Source organism: Phragmites australis, chromosome 16 (genome assembly GCF_958298935.1).
Source record: "Phragmites australis chromosome 16, lpPhrAust1.1, whole genome shotgun sequence".
In the NCBI taxonomy this organism is placed as follows: Eukaryota; Viridiplantae; Streptophyta; class Magnoliopsida; order Poales; family Poaceae; genus Phragmites; species Phragmites australis.
The window spans coordinates 17603042-17621788 of record NC_084936.1 but is presented as its reverse complement, the minus strand read 5'-3'; the positions used below and the strand labels follow the sequence as shown (position 1 = coordinate 17621788).

Here is an 18747-nt window from a genome sequence, read left to right as displayed (position 1 = left end):
AACTAGCTTCGAGCTCTACTTTTTTTTTTATGTCTCAATCATCAGCTGCTGTTCACATCATAGTAACATTGTTATTATATTACAGACCACTAGCAAATGACATGGAACCGGTAGCATCACTGAAACACTAGTTGAGCAGATGCTCCGTCGTCGTTTTAACATACTAAGGAAAATATGGAAACGCCACTTAGCTCCCTTCTAATCGCCGATTAGGTGCTAGGGCGTTGTGTCGCTGCTTCATTAGCTCCTATCGCCGATTAGGTAGCTTCCAGGATTTGTAATCCTGCTATTCATCAATAAAGCTCGTTACATCTGCGGAGAAAAAAAAAAACAAACATTCAAACACCACTACACTGCGGAATAAAGTTCGAATCGAACTTTACTTTTGGATTAGGATGATTTTGTATATTTGTATTCATCGAGTCTTACTGCAACAATTGATATAAATAATTAAATAATTTTTTTTTCTTATCGGGATTCTACCTATCCACTGACTAGGATTGATTAGGATGAAAAAGATATGAAAAACCAAACAATTGTAGGTAGTTTTCTGAGATTGTAATCCCGCTGTTCATCAATAAAGCTCGTTACATCTGCCGGGAAAAAAACCAAACAGTCAAACACCACTCGTGTGCCTAACAAGAGAAAAACATCACTCGTGCCAGTCTCGCGAGTGGTCTACTTTACACAGGAAAACTTATTGTCCATTGACAAAAGGGACCCAAACAATTCCTGGTACCCCTCCCATCTGGTCCCGCTTCCCGACAAATCCGCCAGCCTGCCCAGCTCACCGTCCGATGCACACCCCGGCTCCGGATCATGCCGTCCAAAAGCGATCCCGATTTGAAAAAAGCGGTGTCGCGTCAGGAGCTATAAATACGAACTCCCGTCTCTCTCCCTCAAAACCGGAGCGAAACGAAAACCCCACTCTCTGATCTCTCTCCTCCGGTCCGATCGACCTCGTCGCCTCCGCCGCGGCGCGCCCCGCCGTCACCCTCCCCCCGTACGGAGAGCCCGACCGATCGGTCGGCCGGTCCTATGCGCGTCGCTGATAAGGTATATACTAGGCGAACTTTATGCGGTTATTTTCTTTTTCGTTTTTGGCGGGTGGCATATATTTGCGAGAAGTTTGCGGGTGCGTGGTTTGGGCTTCGGGCCATCCGTTGTGGAGGGTTGGGGGGGGGGGTGGAGAATGCGGGGAGTGATGGATGCTTCGTGTTTCCGTCTGTTGAGGTCTCGGTTTCCTTCTCTCTTGTTGGGGCTTTTTTGTTTGGATTTTGTGAAGGTTTGGGAGCATGTCGGTGTGGGGTTTTGGTTGTTTGTGAGGAATTTTCTGGATTCGGATGAAATTCTGGGATTTCTGGTACTACATGTGGTCAGGATTCTCGAGAGTTGATGAGTGTTAGCGTTTGGACCAAAAGTTTTGGGGGGGATTGAGGTGACTCTCTGGCCTCTGTTGGTTTTTTGGGGGAGGGGGTTTGACGATTTTGTGTCGACTTTTGTTTTGTTACCGTGAAATTTGGGCTTGTTTGGTAGGCGATTCATATTTGCCGGGGTTTGATTTTTCTGCCAATATTGCGTCAGGTTTGGTTAATGTGGGTTACGAATTGTTGTGAACTTGTGATCAGGGGGACATGTTGTGTTTTTGGTTGAAATTGTTGGATTTACAGGTGGGATTTCCTCGACATATTTGGGGGATTGCCTAGTTCGGCGGTGTTATGTTTAACCACACGGATTTTGTCCTACTGATTGACATCGAGTCCATCATCATCTTTTTTTGTGTGTGTGTGTGTTTCTAAATTTTTGGTGGCTTTCGTTTTCTAATTTCTTTCTCACTTTGAGAGGAAGCTTGCATCGCCCAAACGATCCAGTGAGTTAGAAATTGTTTAGTTTGTAGCCAAATTGAGCTATGTTTTTTGTGATAACATAGGTGATCTTGGAGATGGGAGCATAAATCTAGCACCCCAATTGGATCAACATTTGAGGGGAATGGACAATCCACCGCAGCTGCAGCTGGGGTCCATGCAGCTGGACATCGCCTCCGCCTTCTATGCTGGCAAGCCAGAGATTGCTGCCACAGAAGCAGCAGTCTCCCATGCGCTTGGGCCAGCACCAACGCTTCCCCGCCATCAGCCCTCGCCGCAGAGCGTGCAGTCGCCACTGCTGATATGGCGTACAGCTGCTGCTGTAAAGCACCCTATGCCATTACCTACGCTCCCTCCAGCTAAGAAGCTGCAGGTGCCGCGGAATTCATCTGTACTGGCAACAGCTTTGCCAGTTCTGGAGGCATTGCCGGTTGCAAAGTTGCAACGACCAAAGCTGCAGGTGCGTCGCCCATTGCGACAGGCATCGCCACTGCTGGAGCAAGAGTCACTGAAGAAGGAGATGCCAGTATTGTTGTCAACACCTGCAACCTCTATTGGCGTGTGAGTTTTCTATTGCACTATCATTTAATTTTTGAAGCTTCAAGGCTTATGCCTTATATCGGGAATGTTTTGTTCAAGGAATGGAATATTATTAGTTCCTATTGGCGGCATGCTGGATATTTTGTGTAAAAATTAATTCAGTTGGTACCCTGTCTTTGAAGATGTTTGCCCAATGTGTATGTAAATTTCCTAAGTCAACTGAGAATTTAATGATACAAGAAGATATGATAAACACAAAACTATCTCTCAACATGCCCCCTTCCTCTTCTCTTGTCGGAGTAATAAAGAGTTGCCTGAAAGACTGGAATACTTGTACTAAAAGGCTTAATAACTCTTTATCATCATGCGACAAAATTTGTTGAATGGTGAATTTTTTTGGTTCTCTTCAGGGTGCTGAATTCTCTAAAGCCGTGGACAGAAACATCATCTGAATCAATAGATACAACACCGACAAGGAGAAAATACTGCAAGTGCAAGAACTCAAAATGTCTGAAGCTGTAGGTTCCCTAATAATTTTCTTTCATTTTTTCCAAAAGTCCTAATAGCTTTTGTCCAAACAATGTGCATCATAAGAATTGTCTTACTATCACAGTTGATTGTTTGGTCCTTGTTCTCTTCTTATGTATTTTGTGATTTAGATATAACACTTTATGCTTACACCACACTGTTAGTATGCCCAAATCTCACTATGGTTGTACCTGCAGGCTGCATCACATGTGCACCTGCTTTCTTTATTGCCCAGCAATTATATCAAAAAAAACTGAAAGTAAAAATATTGTATAAGGTGATTCTGTAGGAACTGCAGGGAAGTGTGCATTTGTAATTGCGTGTGCTTTTCTCAAGAGGATTGCATGTGACAGATTTGAACTTGATGTAGGATTAAAGACTCAGATGCTTTGTCTTTTTACAACTTTGATACTATGTTAGATTCCTTTATGAAAATTTGATTAAAAATATCCTGTCAGTGCATCAGATACAAAGGATTGACCACAACAGCCTACAAGGCTACAATCACTTGCATATGGTACTAACAACAAACCCTTCAACTACAAATTTTGTAGAACACAAGTTCGAGTATGAAACTATGAAAGAGCATAAGAAGTAGAAACTCTTATTTCTTATAATGATGAGCTGCTACATTTGGATTTCTGTACACTTCAATTAATGATTAATTCCGACCATAGTCTTGAAGTTGATGGTCATTAGCTTTTTGTTAATATTTTTTGCTGTTGATCGACTTGCTTCTTTTGAATCATAATCCTACTAATTGGTCTTTCAACTGAATCATTTCTAGGTACTGTGAGTGTTTTGCAACAGGCAGATACTGCAATGATTGCAACTGCACAGGCTGTTTTAACAATGTGAGTCATGAGAGTGCAAGAAAGGATGCTGTCAATGCTGTAATGGAACGAAAAGCTATGGCCTTGAATCCCAAAATTTTGAATAGCCCACGAACAGCGCAAAACTATTGGGTAGGGCATGATGTATGTATGTATATATTGGATTACTTATGTTTTGTTTCAGGGTCTCTAGTTGTTGAAGGACTTAGTTATTCAACTATCCATATCATTAGTAAAAATACTTGTTCGATATTTTCCGTTCTTAAATGAACAAAGTGAAATAAAGGAAAAACTTGAAGTTGCTTAGTAAATACAATTGCAGCTAATTTTTCTTGGGTTGAGAGTCAAATATCTTTGGAAAAAGTGTAACGTTGTAATGTGCACAAGTATATAATTAGTTGTTGATTGCTTGGATTTTATTTTCCATTATCCTTAAGTAAGATCTATGAGATTCAGGCAGCAACAGTAACATGAAGTTTTCTCCCTCAAAAACAGTAACATGAAGTTCATCATTCAGTCATCTGAAATTTTCTACGCCTTAACTTTTTCCATGGTTGATTTCATTACCTTGCTTTCTTCCTTTTGGTATATTTTCAAAGATTGCATAATACTGACAAAACATGATCATGTGTTAGCATTTAATAAGTTATCAATATCACAAGTCAGGTAAAAGTTATCTGAGAAATAAATCAGATGCTGAGTTGCATACCAATATATATTTTTATTCTATTGACATAATTGAATTGCGTTAATTTCTTCCTTTTGGTATATTTCAATTAATGCAAGCATTGAGTGAGATCCTAATTAATCAGTTATTGACTGTTAGTGCATATCACAAATTAAGGCAACAGTTATCTGAAAAACAATTGAGATGCTGAGTTGTATATGAATATGTATGTACTATTGTACTGTCATGTCAAGTATGAAATTGTTCCCCCTTTACTTTCCAGGGCAAAACAGCTGAAGGCCCACTTGTTGGTAAGCATACAAGGGGCTGCAATTGCAGGAAATCAGAATGTCTGAAGAAATACTGTGAGTGCTTTCTATATAATGTTCTCTGTTCAGAGAACTGCAACTGTAAGAACTGCAAGAACTATGAGAGTAATGAAGATAGAAAAGCAATTTTCCATATTGCCCCGCAGCATGCTGTCTTTGTGCAGCATGTGCAGAATTATGCTTTAAGTGGAATGCTTGGGCCATCTTCAGCCCTTCACACAACAGAAAATGGCCCCAATGTCACAATATCTGCATCAGGCAGTCATCAGCCCATTAGCAACAGCAATTCTTCACAAGTAATTATTTTCAAACATGCTTTCTGCTTTTATGATATTGACTTACGAAAAAAGTTAAGGCTACCAACTGTAGTAGACATGACATTGGGTGTTGTGGTGCCTTTTGGATATAAGGATTGTATATTTATGATTAATAATTCGTAAAGCATATATTTTAGATTTATAAAACAAAAGGTCAACAAGAAGTTAAAACTCTGGTTCATAACATATCTCCATGTTTTTACCCCGTTGCAGGCACTTGTTCCTTTACTCAGTTCTCTTCCTATAAAAGATATTGAATCTCTTGTTTCAAAAAACGGTACTAAAAGTCCCTCAAACTTAGGACCTCATGAAGTTTCTTACAGGTGGCGTTCAGCTTATGCTTATATTAGATTCCTCTTCTGTGCTTATTTCAATTTATGGTATAATAAATATTTTTTATCTTCCTCAAGGCGGCTTTTAGCAAACACTATCCAGATGGAGGATGTAAATGAGCTCTGTAAACTTTTGATTCTAGCATCAAGCCAATCTGCTGAAGCATTTTCAGGTTCGCTCTATCTAAAAAACCGTACAAGTGAATCACCACTCGATATGCGAGTTACAAGATAAACGTTACTGACTCGTATTTTTCTTGCTACCTGACGATAGAAACTTCTGGTTATGTTTCACATGACTTGTTGATTACCATAAAGTGTTGTGAGGGAATTGCTTGAATTGCTCCACCTAATGAAAATTTGCACAGATATGAAAGTAGAAATCGGAACGGGAGAGTATGGGTAAATCTGTACTAGTTAGACACCTATGGGTCCAAATCGGGTTCCAAAACTATCTTATTTGTCCACTCTGCTTAAGAATTGAAAAGGGGAAAAACAATTTAAGGTCTGATGCAATGTTTAGTTAGTGTCTCAATCTTTCCTACTACCCCCTATTGATGGGTGCAAGCCAGTTACAATCCATGGAGGTTAGCATAGTCTATAATATAGGCCTTCTAACTGGTCCAAGGTGCCAGAATAGGTTGGTTAGGTGGTGTAGGGTTTATCACTTGGATCCTAGTTTTTACAATACATATATTAAAAGTTACAAGCCCGTTTTTCTTGTAAGCTTTGTAAGGTTTTTCCTTGTGTGAAGTATTTACTCAAATTGGATATTGAAAGTTGAAACTATGTTTATCTTCTCCCTTGCCCACGAAAAGGAAAAGAAAAGGCAAAGCACCATTGTTTCTCTAAACCTATCACTTTGACCAATTATCGAATTGAAATCATTATCTTTCACTGTTTTGCCTATTGATAATTGCCATGTCCACACACATATAGTTAGAATTATATCCGTGCCATTTATATTTTTTTTATTTATTGGAAGGTTGTGCTTTTCTGTTTCCCTTTATCAAATGGTTGCGCTCGGCCATGCGCCCATACGACTTACACATGCAGGCAGTTGCTGTGTCCATCTGACCCTTTGCACTTATTTCATGTTCATTCCTTGTGCTCATCACAATTATACTAAGCCCAACCAGTGCAACTGGACTTATTCTTCGTTCCAAGTGTTATCTGCTTGCTGCAGTTACATTTTATCCACTTCTTAGTAATTGTTATGAGCATTTTACATGTTACTCACCGCTCATCCTCATTGATCTTCTGAACTTCAATCTTGTTTACTGATAAAATTCTCCAAGCACTCACAACAGTTGGTTTCCTCCAGTCTTGATATGTGGATATAAAACTTTTATTGCTGATTCCTAATACATGCATATTATATTTACACACACATCTTGTCATGACGTATTTTCTCTGAAACTCTAATTTTCAGATTCAGGTATTAAGGAAAGCACCAACACAAAAAAGTTACATCGAGCGGAGAGTTGCCTCTCTTCCACAAACCATGATAAGGAAGCAGTTCATAAAGAACAGGATAAACAAGTGTGCTTTCAGGAAAGTAGTTATGATGGATGCAAGGCTAACAACAGGTATGTGTCTCCTGGATCCCAGGCGCTGATGTGTGATGAGCAAGACGCTGTTTTCCAGTTGTCAAGAGCTGCATATGCAATTCACTCAATCACGGCACAGGACTTGTCGGACATTTTCATAGAGAAAGAGAAGCGTGTACTGACAAATTTCCGTGACTATCTTTGGAAGCTTGCAAACTGTGGGAGACTGCAAGGTGAGTCATACTGTCCTGCTCATATAATTCTGTAAATGCACACACATAAGCTACTGAAAGCATCTAATATTATATGTTCTCTTTGACCACATTTTCATGGTTAATATTTACCCTAGCAAACAGTATGCAGATAACTGCTTTTCTTCTGCTGAAAGGAAACAGCAGAAAGGAAACAGCATCACCAGTTCCTCCACAACAAGGGTTGAAGAGGTATCCAGATTCGGACAAATCATCCCTCCATTCTCCATCCAGTATCAATGAACTTCACTTTTCAGTCCACTGAAACATCTGAGAAAAGAACCAATATTGAACACCTAGAGGCGAGGAAATGTTGAATGCGGAACGATCATCGCATTTCCTGATCAGAGAAATGGTGTCGACAGGGGACAGAAAACCTGAGACCTCCCTTGGTTATAGCAGAACTTGATACGTGAATCTGGTCTGTGCTGAGCAATTCCTGACACGCCACCATCTTTTTTTCTCAGCCCCTGTACATTGTTGAGTTGGCTTTCTCATGTAAATTGTCTCCCAGTACATCTGTGAATTTTCTACCAACCCCCAAGTCCAATGTAATCGAATACCCTGTTTGCCCTACCATGAATCCATGGAAAGTGCTGAAATGGCAAGAAGCAGAAGGTGCGGCATTGTGAGCCGTGGGGAGATCTCCATTCGCCGTGCCATTTTTTTTCTACGTGAATCTGGGAATTGTTCTTGTTCATACTATAGTCGCCTGGTATGTGGATGAGAATCAGGAACGTTTCATCCGGTCATTGTCTCTTCTGGGGATAAAAGTTGTATGAACCTTTCAGTTTTTACTATTTATGGCTTCCTGGTGTTTGCGTGTGCTCCTACAGTACGATACGCACATGGCTGGCTGGTTGGCCAACGCCTCGATCGACAAGAAACGGGATCGGAATTTACTGCTCTTTGTAGAAAAGCTGGACCTGCCTGCACAGTAATTTGTCACTAACATTTTAAACGGCAGTAATGTAATTTGGAGGTCTCTGTGTAAAAAAGAGATGATAGTACACATTGGTTTTGCTGGCGGTAGAGCCACTGAGGAACGAGGAGCTCTAGCCTCTATCAGCAAGTAGAGAGTTTTTTTTTCTTTTTTGTTCACAGCTAACAACTAACAACAGATATATACAAACTTCCAATGAATCAGCAAACAGTACGGTATTCTCGATGGATTTAACATTTAAGTTAACTATATATGTGGCTGCATTGTCAGTAACCGACCTTAGCTCAGTTGGTAGAGCGGAGGACTGTAGTCGTCGCAGATAAATCCTTAGGTCGCTGGTTCGAATCCGGCAGGTCGGAATTTAAATTTTTATTTTCTTTTTCATTTTCTCCTGTGCAAAGCTACCCAATGGGCAGAGTTCTCCCCCCCCCCCCCCCGGTCAAGTTCTTGCATTATTCTTCCCCTTGATAATCCGTGCATTAGCAAAGTTTCTGTACAAGGGAGTAATTTTTTTAGTTGCACTTTGCGAGTACAGTTTAATGGCTTCCATTCCATGTGATGGAACATGATTCAAAACAAACTGATTACATTTGATGACTAACTATCAATTTGTATTTGTACTTGACTAGTGTTTTAGGTTGGCCTCCTAGCGGGTTGTAATTTTGTATCCCACAAGGCTAGCGAACATATGGAATGTTTGATTTAAAAGATCAATCCATCTTATTTCTCAAACCAAACATATCCCACTCTTCAAATCAAACACTTTAACACATTCCTTTTAGCTATGCTTATATGAACCATACACAACCTCATGGCACCATTAATGTTTTTAATGATTTGACCCTCCGGTAAAAATAGTCCTACGTAGTAGTTTACCTGAAAACATGTACATACATATATGCACTAGAATTCATCGGGAGTACATTAAAAGAACGGGAGTCTAATCTTAGCTTAATTTTAAGCAATTTAGGAATAGATCAGAGTAATGTCACGGCCTGAGCCAACGGGCCGGATGTTGGGCTGGATTGCAATGGACTAGAGTGGCCCGCTCGGCTGTGAAGCACTTGGCATATATGTGCAGGTCATGGTTCAGCAGAGGGATATCAAAAAAGAATCCTTCTCGAGGGTTCCCCTTCCTCTACACTAGAGAGCGGGCAAAAAGCGAGAGTCTCCGTTCCGGCGTCGTTCCTCCTAGGTCCCCCCTCCTCTTCGATAGCCTCCTAGCGCCGGTGAGGGCAGGAAACTCGGATCTGCGTCCGGCTGCTTCTATAGTCTAGCTTCTAGCTGTATTAGGCTAGTTTAGGTAGTTAAAATAATCGAGCTAGCCGTCGAGCTGCGGGCTCACCTGTAGGTGGCGGTGCTTTCCTTCAGGGATTCCTGGTCGTCGGGAGGTCCAGGCCCCGCTCCGCGTGTGGTCGCGCCTTCATTCTACTTGGTGGGCACCTCGTTGGAGTGGTGCTATTGTTCGTGTCCGGCCTGATCCAGCGTCTCCTTGTGGGCACCTTCGGTCGGGTCCCGATCCTCGGTGCGACAACTTGTTTCGAATGTGATCCCCTCAGCTTCTTCCGGCTGTGGAGGTGTTTGCTCTGGCGAGTTCCTGCGGAGGGGTTTAGGTAACTAAGGCTTAGGTTTCCCCCACGATGTCGGTATCATTTGGGGTGATTTTGTTCCTCTTCGGCTTCTCCTGCGATGGCGGCGACGATAACGTCTTCTTTGGCGTTGGACGAAAGAGGATTGTTCTGCTCTACCTTTTGGTGGAAGGTATGGAGCTAGCTTTGCTGGGCCTCTTTGCGAAGGGGTCTAAGCTTCCTATCTGGGTCGACAACATTCTCGTTGAAGATGCCGATTCTCCCTTCTACGTCGTCGGCGTGCTCGACAGTGTCAGATCTCTTTCTACCTGGCGAGGTTCCTCGAAGCGTTCAACGGTCTTTACACATATTGCTTGCGGGATGTTCTCTGTGGTGGCTATCAAAAACTTAATGGCCTTCAATGGTTCCTTCTCTGTGTGGTTTGTGACTTCGGTTCCCTCGACCATGTTTGGCGACGGTGGATCGGAGAAGAAGCTCGGGGTGTCCGCAGCAGGCTTTGTATTTTTCTTTGTTTTATCTTTGTTAGGGTACTGTTGTCCAGATATGTATATGGTGCTTTCGTTTTAATGGATATTACCCCTTCTCAAAAAAAAGTAGAGGGATATCGAAGAACAGACATGAGAACTCTACCTTCTTCTTCCTCAAGCCTTCTTCCTCCCTGAGTTATCTCTTCTCCAATCCTTCCTCTGCTGTTGTTCCCTTCCTCTCAATCCAGCTTGCTAATCTCCCTAGTCTGTGCTGCTCTCTCTATCGATTGTACCGTACTGTATAACCGGATTTGGTCGGCAACCCTTATCTCTGATGCTTGAGGGTGAATTAAGGTCTTCATATGCTGATTCTGTATTTGATCGAGAGAGGAACGTGACAATTGGTATCAAAACCATCGATTCCTCGAAGCTGTGGTGCAGCAGCTATGGATTTCGTTGGTGGAGGAGATCGTGGTGGAAGTGCTTGCCACTCGTTCGGTGAAATGCTGAACTGGTTAGACACCACCCTGAGCCGTCTTCTTCGTGTCACCGTCAGTCAGGTGCGGTACCCGGTGACCGAGGAAGTGCTGCACGCAGTCTACGACGTCCATGGGGGCGACAGCGGCGCAAGTGCTCGTGTCGACGACCACGTGGCGTGTCAGGCTGCCGTCTGGTTCCGGACGAGTCAGGGAGCGGAGCAGGCGAGGCAAGCCACCTGCCACCCACGGACGCAGCGTCTACGCCGGCTGCTGTGCCTTGGACGTCGTGCACCGTCTTCCCGGCGTCGGCAATCACTAAGGCGAGATGGCGTGCTCGACTACGGCCTCGGTCACGGCAACCTCGGCGATATCTGCTCGCCATCATCAGCCGGTGACCACCGCTGGGTGCCACCTGCGTTCCGACCTTCGACTGCGAGCCCGCATCGGTCACCGCATCGACCACCACCCTGACGTCCAAGACCATCAGCCACACAGACCAGTCCCCGCTCGGCATCGTCCTCAACGCCTCCATCGCGCACCAGGGTCTTCCCGAGTCGTCCACACCGGCGTCAGCGAAGGACCTCGCGCCGACATCCGCTACGCCACTCACCGTTTCGGCGTCGATTCTCGCAGAGATTTCCGAGAGGGTGGCAGCGCTGCAGGCGTCCTCGGCGGCGATTCTAGCGTCGGTGCGCTCTCTGGCGGCCTCGATGCGCTCGCTGGTTTCGCTGAACTCTGCTTCGGATCGGCACCCCGACCCCGCCATCGACGTTGTTCCCCTTCCCCGTTCCCCGGCGACGACAACGCACACCGACTGCATCCACATCGCCCCTACCGCGCACCAGGACGACATCGAGCACTCGTTCTCGGCACGAGCGCTCTCATCGCCTCCGCCATTCCACGAGGATGTGGATTCGATTCGCGGAGCGTCGCTCCAGTCGCGTGGGGAGCGAGTGAGCTCCGGATCGGAGGAGGTGGCCGCCATCCTCGACATCGAGAGTACGTGCCTCGTCTCCGGGAAGACGGTTGCACCACCGACCGTCTTCTTCCTCCGCCGCATCTCGCCGCCGTCTCCCGCGGTCGTCACCTGCGCCGCAGCCACCATCTCCTTCCACGGCGAGCGAGCGCGAGAAGCTGTCAAGGTACGCAGGTTTGGCCGCGAGGAGCTGCGCGGGCGCGCGCGCGCTCACGATCTCCACCAGCGTGCAAACCCCGGGAAGCCACTTCCACGCCTACTCGTCCACCAGGACAAGCTAGGCGACACGCTCATCCGGGTGATGGAGGCGATCACCACCCCCGTTGCGGCCACCGACCCCCTTGAGCAGACGCACGCAAACAGCTCGAAGGAATGCGTCTATCACCTTCCCAAGCTTCCGTGCGTGTTGACCATTTCAGGATTCGTCGACGACACCATGGCGTCGCTGTCCGCGCCCGCGCTGTTCGACGGACGGATGGCCAAGCTGTCGATCATCATCCTGGGGTGCTTCACACTCGAGGCCGGCGGCGGTGACCTCCACCAAGGCGTGATCTCCTTCAGCATCCATGCCTACGTCGAGGCCATCCGCTGCGCCTACGTCGAGGCCTACGGCGAGGAGCTCCTCCGCTCCATCACCTACGAGGTCTCCGGCGACGTCGAGAGGGGCGCGGTACTCACCAACGAGGTGGGCCGGAAGTGGCAGTCCGGGAGTAGGGTGCTGGTCGAGACTGCCAAGTGCTCGACGCCGTGTCACAGCTGCAACACGCGCCTGTCCGTATCCGCGAGCAATTCCGCCACCGACCCCATCCACTTCGGTGCCGTCTGGGAACCACTGCAGCAGCTGGCTACTCAACAGATGAGGGAGGTTGTCACATTGAAACTGGAGAATGAGCAATTGGAGCGAACGAAGTGGCGTCAATACACAGCCACCATATACTTGCCTCAAGCCATCGTCGAGTTTGCAGAAGCACTTAACTACAAAATGCCAGTCAATCTCAAGGTTGTGTGTATTGTCAGTTATTGGAGTGAAGCGGAAGAACTGACAATAACGAGAGCCCGGCTGTACAATGGGAATCTCAGCATAATTTCACTCAGGGAGGCATATCATGGTGTGGTAGTGATGAGTACATCTACAGCTCAACTAAAAATCAGTTATCTACTTGAAGTGAGTGTTGACAAACCAGAGGCCTTGTTAATAATCCCTCATAAGGTCTTAGCAGAAGCAAAAGATCCTGATAGGCGCTTGGCATTCTCTGTCTGTTTTCTCAGGCTTGAAGAGATAAATGTTTTGGCCGTTGATTGAGGATACTGATGATTTGCATAAGGCACTGGGAGTATCAACTTTAAGAAAGGAGGGTTCATGGTCTGGCTTGATTCCTCAACTTCAGAAAAATCATGGTCATTCCAAGCAGAAGATTGCGAATCAGACAGTGACACAAGACTTCTGAAGATTGTAAGGAAGGTCGCTTCTGGATCTTGTCAGGATATGTTTCTTGGAACTTACCGTGTTGAGGATGTACTGTTCAAGCATGAGAAAATCTGTGATGAATTGGGTGGGGGCATGGATAGAGCTGGATGCACTGATGATGAGCTTCCTGATGTTACTCTCAGCCATTCCTTGATTGTTCTATCCAAGATGGTGAGAGGAGCAGCTCTTGATGGTGGAAGGCTAGAGTTGTTTCCAAGGAGGTAGAAGCACCATGGATCCGGGTGGTCTCAAGTTTGGCAATCACAGTTGTTCAAACATTCGGAGTTCAAGGCATCGGCTTGAGGACAAGATGAGTCTCAAGGGGGAAGGAATGTCATGGCCTGGGCCAACAGGCCGGATGTTGGCCTGGACTGCAATGGGCTAGAGTGGCCCGCTCGGCTGTGAAGCACTTGGCATATATGTGCAGGTCATGGTAAGGCAGAGGGATATCGAAGAACAGACATGAGAACTCCACCTTCTTCCCTAAGCCTTCTTCCTTCCCTGAGTTACCTCTTCTCCAATCCCTTCCTCTGCTATTGTTCCCTTCCTCTCAATCCAGCTTGCTAATCTCCCTAGTCTGTGCTGCTCTCTCTACCAATTGTACCGTACTGTATAACTGGATTTGGTCAGCAATCCTTATCTTTGATGCTTGAGGGTGAATTGAGGTTTTCACATGTTCATTCAGTGTTTCATCGAGAGAGGAATGTGATAGGTAACGCCTGCAAGGCGTAGCATGTTTCTTATCCTATGAAATTCCTGTGTTGCAAATACGGCCGAAGTGGCATCGAGAGCAGAAAAGTGAACTCAAAATGATTAATTGATTCTCATTGCTCATCACCAACCACCAACTCAAGCATGTACAACCAACAAACCCTTTCTCTCTTGCCGCATCTCTTTCTTCCTCTTCTACTTCTACTCCTACTCTTCTCTAATTTCTATGGAAGCCAAACCATAGCTAAAATGATATCGGTGGCTAGATTCACTCATCGGTTGGCTTCATTTCCAACTAGAATCCTACTCAACTGTTGATCCAGCCATCCGTCTTAAGATGGCGGGAAGAGGCGGTTGAGGTTGAGCGGCAGGTTGTAGAACTCCTCGTTCCGGCTGTCCCCGCGGAACGTCCTGAACCTCGCCCACCACGGCATCCCGCGGTCCTTCAGAGCGTTCCTCACCTCGAGCGTGTTGTCCAGGACCACCGAGACGATGAACCCGACCGTCGGCGGCGAGGAGAAGATGGTGTTGATGAGGTCATTGAACTGCACATTGCATCGCACAAAGAAAAAAAGTTAGGTTCAGTTCAGAACTTAAAATTGCTTTTCGGTGTCTGGTAATTTTCAGTTGATATATAGCAAGAAGTTTCAGTGGGGAGAGGGCTACGTACCCATCCGGCTCTAGTGTGTGCCGGGCCCTGCTGAGCGGCCATCGTAAACCGGAAGAAGTACTCCGGGATGGAGATGCCAAGGAAGAGCGATACGCCGACGATGAAGAGGTTGCGAATCGAGTTCATGTTGGTGAACTGCAGAAAGGAGAGCCCCACAGCACCTGGAGAGATCAGACAAGACTACGGCGTTGGATAGCTAAAGCTTGAAACAAACTGTTGGCAAGAACATGGGCGAACATGAAGCTTTTCTTCTGACATCTGAAAATACATACCAACATAGCCAAACAGGACGCAGTATATGGCGGCGAATATTGTGAATGGAATCGAGGCGAACAGTGCTCCGAATTTCCCTGCAATCATGCATGAAGTGTGTTGTGTTACCGGAGCAATACTGGTGTAACAACATTTTTATTATAGGGACAGTATGGTACCTAGGACGGAGAAGAAGATCATGAAACCAGCGGAGATCTGGGTCACTCTTCTGCTACCAATCCTGGTTGATCCAAGAAGACCGACGTTCTCCCTGCGTTGGGCCAAGAAATGTTCATGATGTCAGGCATGGCATAACACTGCAAAAGGATCTCGATGCAATCTCCTTGATCTGACAAATAAGCAAACACACTTACACAGAGACAGTTGAGCCGCTCACAGTACCAAATAGGCCATTGAATAGCAGGCCAATTCCCTGATTTTTTTTACAAAATTGAGAAGAAAAAGGACAAAAGTATTATACCTTCTCAACAGAAAACCACGTATTAAATACTTCCTATTCGACTGGACAAAACTCAAACTCATCATGAAAGTATTATTTGCATAAATGCTGACGCTGGCACAGGTGCAGTCTTTGAAAAGAACAGACCTGCCATCCAATGCCTCTGCTCAGAACAGATGGTGGCGGTGGTGTCGCACTTGCCAACCGGGCAGCAGCCTTGAACGCTCCGGTGGACTGCAAATGGTCAAAATATTGGCAACCAATTCACATCAGCATAACTTAAGCCAACTATGCAAAAACCATGGTAGGATTGGACTAGTACCTCTATCAAGGACACCAAAACAGCAGCCATCATGCCGAACGAATGATCTGCGCTGAAAGTCGGCGCGCCCCATTGCAGTGGGTATGGAACACGAAACCTGAGGGAAGGTTTTCAAACAAGTTTCTTTCAGATGTGTGAAGAAAATGAGATGAAAAAAGCAGTGGCAGGCATAAAAATCTACGGACCATCGCGCAGTGGTGATGAGATTGGCACGGTCAGTGCGGCAGTTGATCTTGGTGAGCAGTGAGCTATGCCTGTATGCCCCGCTCGCAGTGAGGATGTGGGCATATACCCAGACAAGTGCGATGGAGATGAGCACTGAGAACCTCTCCAATATCGGAAAATGACGCACTTGTACGTGCTTCAGATATTGGGAGAGCGCCACAAACAGGACGAGCATGGGAAGGCCAATCTCCACGCACCTCCCAATCTAACAACATCAGTTCCAACAATTAGCTTCATAACTAGGTAAGCAGAAATAGAGAATGCTTATTTTAAATATTTTCCCAGTTGAAGATTCTGCCATGGATAAATGCATAGCTGATGTTGATCTATAAAATTAACACAGTAATGAATTGTTTCAACTTTATCGAATGATTTAATGAAAGCTCTCAATTAGGGAACATATATACTTATAGTACAGCTATTACTTATAGCTAGAGCTTTACCACTGGAAATCCTCTATCGAAAAGGCCGAGCCCCGCCAGTGCAACCACTGGAACCATCCCAAGTGGGCTGAAGAACCTGCAACGTGCACATCCAAACAACATTTTAAGATTCCTATCGTCAATCTGAAGGTTGCAACCATACTCCATTACTTTTGGCTAATCTGCAACCATTGATTAGTATATTGGCATATTGCCCTTTTCTGAAAGTGATGCCCACTTCTCAAACTGAGAGACAACAAAGTGGGTTGTCAAAGGGCCCAGGGCTACTATAAAGAATAAACAGGACACAACTACTGATTGATGTTATGCCCCTATGGTCAACACACATAGTGTCAAAAGTTGCACATACAAAAAACAAGGACTTTGTAAGAAAGCTCCCTTACTTGTAACATAAGTAACGAAACACTGCTCAGTTTCATGGCCAGTTGCGCATACAAGTTAAAAGGAAAAAAAAAATACTATCTTGCAAGGACCAAGCACGTATTTGAACAATTGGATCACATGATACATCAATTGAACCGGAGGGACTTGTCTATACCTTGAGCATAGCCCCCACAACTGGCTGTAGCCAAGTATTATTTGAATGCAGGAGGATATTATCAAGGCCCCCTGTATGGCTCTCATAGTCATCTTGAACCTCTGCAATAAGAATAAGAAACATGTACGTTCTGGTACTGAAATGACTTCTAATGATATCGATTAGTTATAAGGACAAAAATCATTGCACACTTACTATATGGTCGTCAGCTATTTGCATCAGTGAGGGGTCACTGATTATTGATATGACCGGGATTACGAATGCATATGACCCACCGATGACGGTGGGCAGCCGAGTTCCAAACAGAGTTTGGAGCATTGTATTTATCCCAGTGACAAGCAGCATTGTTTGTACCACCTTTGCCTTGTCATGCTGGAACCAAACAAATAGACAAACATGCACCAATCAGGATGGACTCTATCAATGAAACAGTAGCTCTAAACATCATTATCCAAAAAAGACGAATTCTGGATATATGCAAGTGACGTACCAATGTGACCACATTTTCATAGTACAAGGTCACTCTAGCTCTAATAGTCTAAGATGCTAAATGGAACGGGAGATACTAAAATCTTTATTAGTTTCAAAGAAAAACTATTAGTTTTGTAACATTAAACTGGACCAGCTAACTAAGAAATAATATATCTGATGCAATGACATAATTCAGTAGCCTTAGTACATGGACATGCTGATTTGAAAAAGCCAGACATCTTCCATGATTGCAAATGGCATGACTTATCTACTTCTAGTTCAGAATCTTGATTTCCAACATATATTGCCAGACAAACGCTAATATGCAATAAAACAATCTGACATGAGATCATTTACAACAATACAGATTAAAGGGCGAAAATATTCTTACGGCATTTCCTCCCATGAGGGGAACCAGCAAGGTGGGGATCATCACTGCTGTCCCCAGGCAAAGGATGAAATGCTGGAAACCCAGCACAACAGTCTCTCCTGCACCATCCAAGAAACACACAGATTCAGTACCAGAAAGACGCAACACAACTAGATGTATGAATCAAATCACACCAGCCTAGGCACTTGAGAAACTTACCCCAGGATGGGTTGGAGTCTATGCAGTACTCCATACCCAGCAGCTGATCCATGGGAGGATGGCTCATCGCCTCTGGCTTCATGTCTGCCACCTCCATAGCAGGCCCTTCCTCTTCTTTGTCCAAGATGATCAATAGCAAACAAGCAGGAAAAGAAAAACAGTTTCAGGATTTATTCCACCGGGCAGTTTAGTATGGTAGGAAGGCAGTAAAGTTGCAAGCTTTAATGAGCTTTATGGTCCTAGAGCATCAGATGCCACAGGAATTCATTCGCAGAAAAATAAAGTCCCAGTCTTTAGCTCACAAAGTTGTGCGAACTTTCAGGTGTACAACAATCTGGAAGGATTGCAAAACAATCCCAAATCCCTCCTAAAACATGTACTTAAATTGCTAAAACAGGTTTAATGGATGATCAAGAACTTTATGAGCCTAAACACAACAGAGATGAAAAGCTAAACCCTCAACGACGAGGAGTTTAGCATCAGAATCCAAACAAGAAACCAAGAAAAGTAGCACACAAAACGCTCACCAAATCGCGTTGAAAATGCTACTGCTAAAATCCGCAAGAGCAGCTAGGGCAAAAATCCGCTTTGAGAATGCCACTGAATGCTGCGAAATGCTCTGAGATCCACGAATGCTTTGAAGCAATCCAAGGAGGCGCTGGATTTATAGGCCGCTCGGGGCGACAGTAACCGAAACAACTAATTATTGCTGCCAAAATTGGTTTTTGCAAAGATATGCAGTGGAGGCAGAGAGGTTTAGTGGAAGAGTCTGTAGCGCGAGGAAGAGGAAAGCTGTGGGCAAAAGAGGGAATCCGAAGAGGAGATTACAGAACGGTGTACAAGGATGGAGAGAGTCAGAGAGAGAAAACAGAGGGTAGCTGTAGATGAATCAGCAGCTTTCTATCTAGATGAATTGCAGTCAGAGAGAGAAA

At 44.9% G+C, this 18747-nt stretch overlaps 2 protein-coding genes and 1 non-coding gene across 8 annotated transcripts; 2 read left to right on the top strand and 1 right to left on the bottom strand.

Moving 5' to 3' along the window:
• Positions 1 to 506: 506 nt before the first annotated feature.
• On the top strand, positions 507 to 7867 carry LOC133894851 (protein tesmin/TSO1-like CXC 7). 6 transcript variants are annotated; one of them, XR_009905534.1, is made up of 9 exons: positions 507 to 1056; positions 1931 to 2426; positions 2816 to 2923; positions 3721 to 3898; positions 4717 to 5058; positions 5293 to 5584; positions 6844 to 7000; positions 7101 to 7194; positions 7364 to 7867. XR_009905534.1 is itself a non-coding variant. In XM_062335033.1 (9 exons), exons 2-9 carry the CDS (start codon positions 1990 to 1992, stop codon positions 7475 to 7477), a joined length of 1728 nt encoding a protein of 575 aa, XP_062191017.1. In that variant the 5' UTR covers positions 507 to 1056; positions 1931 to 1989; the 3' UTR covers positions 7478 to 7867. The 6 variants fall into 6 exon arrangements, 4 of the variants coding, with proteins under 4 accessions (XP_062191017.1, XP_062191015.1, XP_062191016.1 ...); XR_009905535.1 differs by having other exon boundaries at positions 7371 to 7386; XM_062335033.1 differs by having other exon boundaries at positions 5293 to 5402; positions 5490 to 5584; positions 6844 to 7194; positions 7371 to 7867.
• Positions 7868 to 8428: 561 nt separating this feature from the next.
• On the top strand, positions 8429 to 8514 carry TRNAY-GUA (transfer RNA tyrosine (anticodon GUA)). The gene is given in 2 exon segments: positions 8429 to 8465; positions 8479 to 8514. It is a non-coding gene; the product is annotated as a tRNA-Tyr (tRNA).
• Positions 8515 to 13933: 5419 nt separating this feature from the next.
• On the bottom strand, positions 13934 to 18289 carry LOC133896407 (nucleobase-ascorbate transporter 2-like). The gene is made up of 13 exons (XM_062337004.1): positions 17816 to 18289; positions 17618 to 17715; positions 16951 to 17127; positions 16756 to 16856; positions 16218 to 16293; positions 15735 to 15979; positions 15550 to 15646; positions 15375 to 15461; positions 15142 to 15200; positions 14947 to 15038; positions 14788 to 14865; positions 14516 to 14676; positions 13934 to 14390 (listed from the first exon to the last, which is right to left on the bottom strand). The coding sequence occupies exons 1-13, from the start codon at positions 17910 to 17912 to the stop codon at positions 14178 to 14180; spliced, it is 1581 nt and encodes a 526-aa protein (XP_062192988.1). The 5' UTR covers positions 17913 to 18289; the 3' UTR covers positions 13934 to 14177.
• Positions 18290 to 18747: the final 458 nt, after the last annotated feature.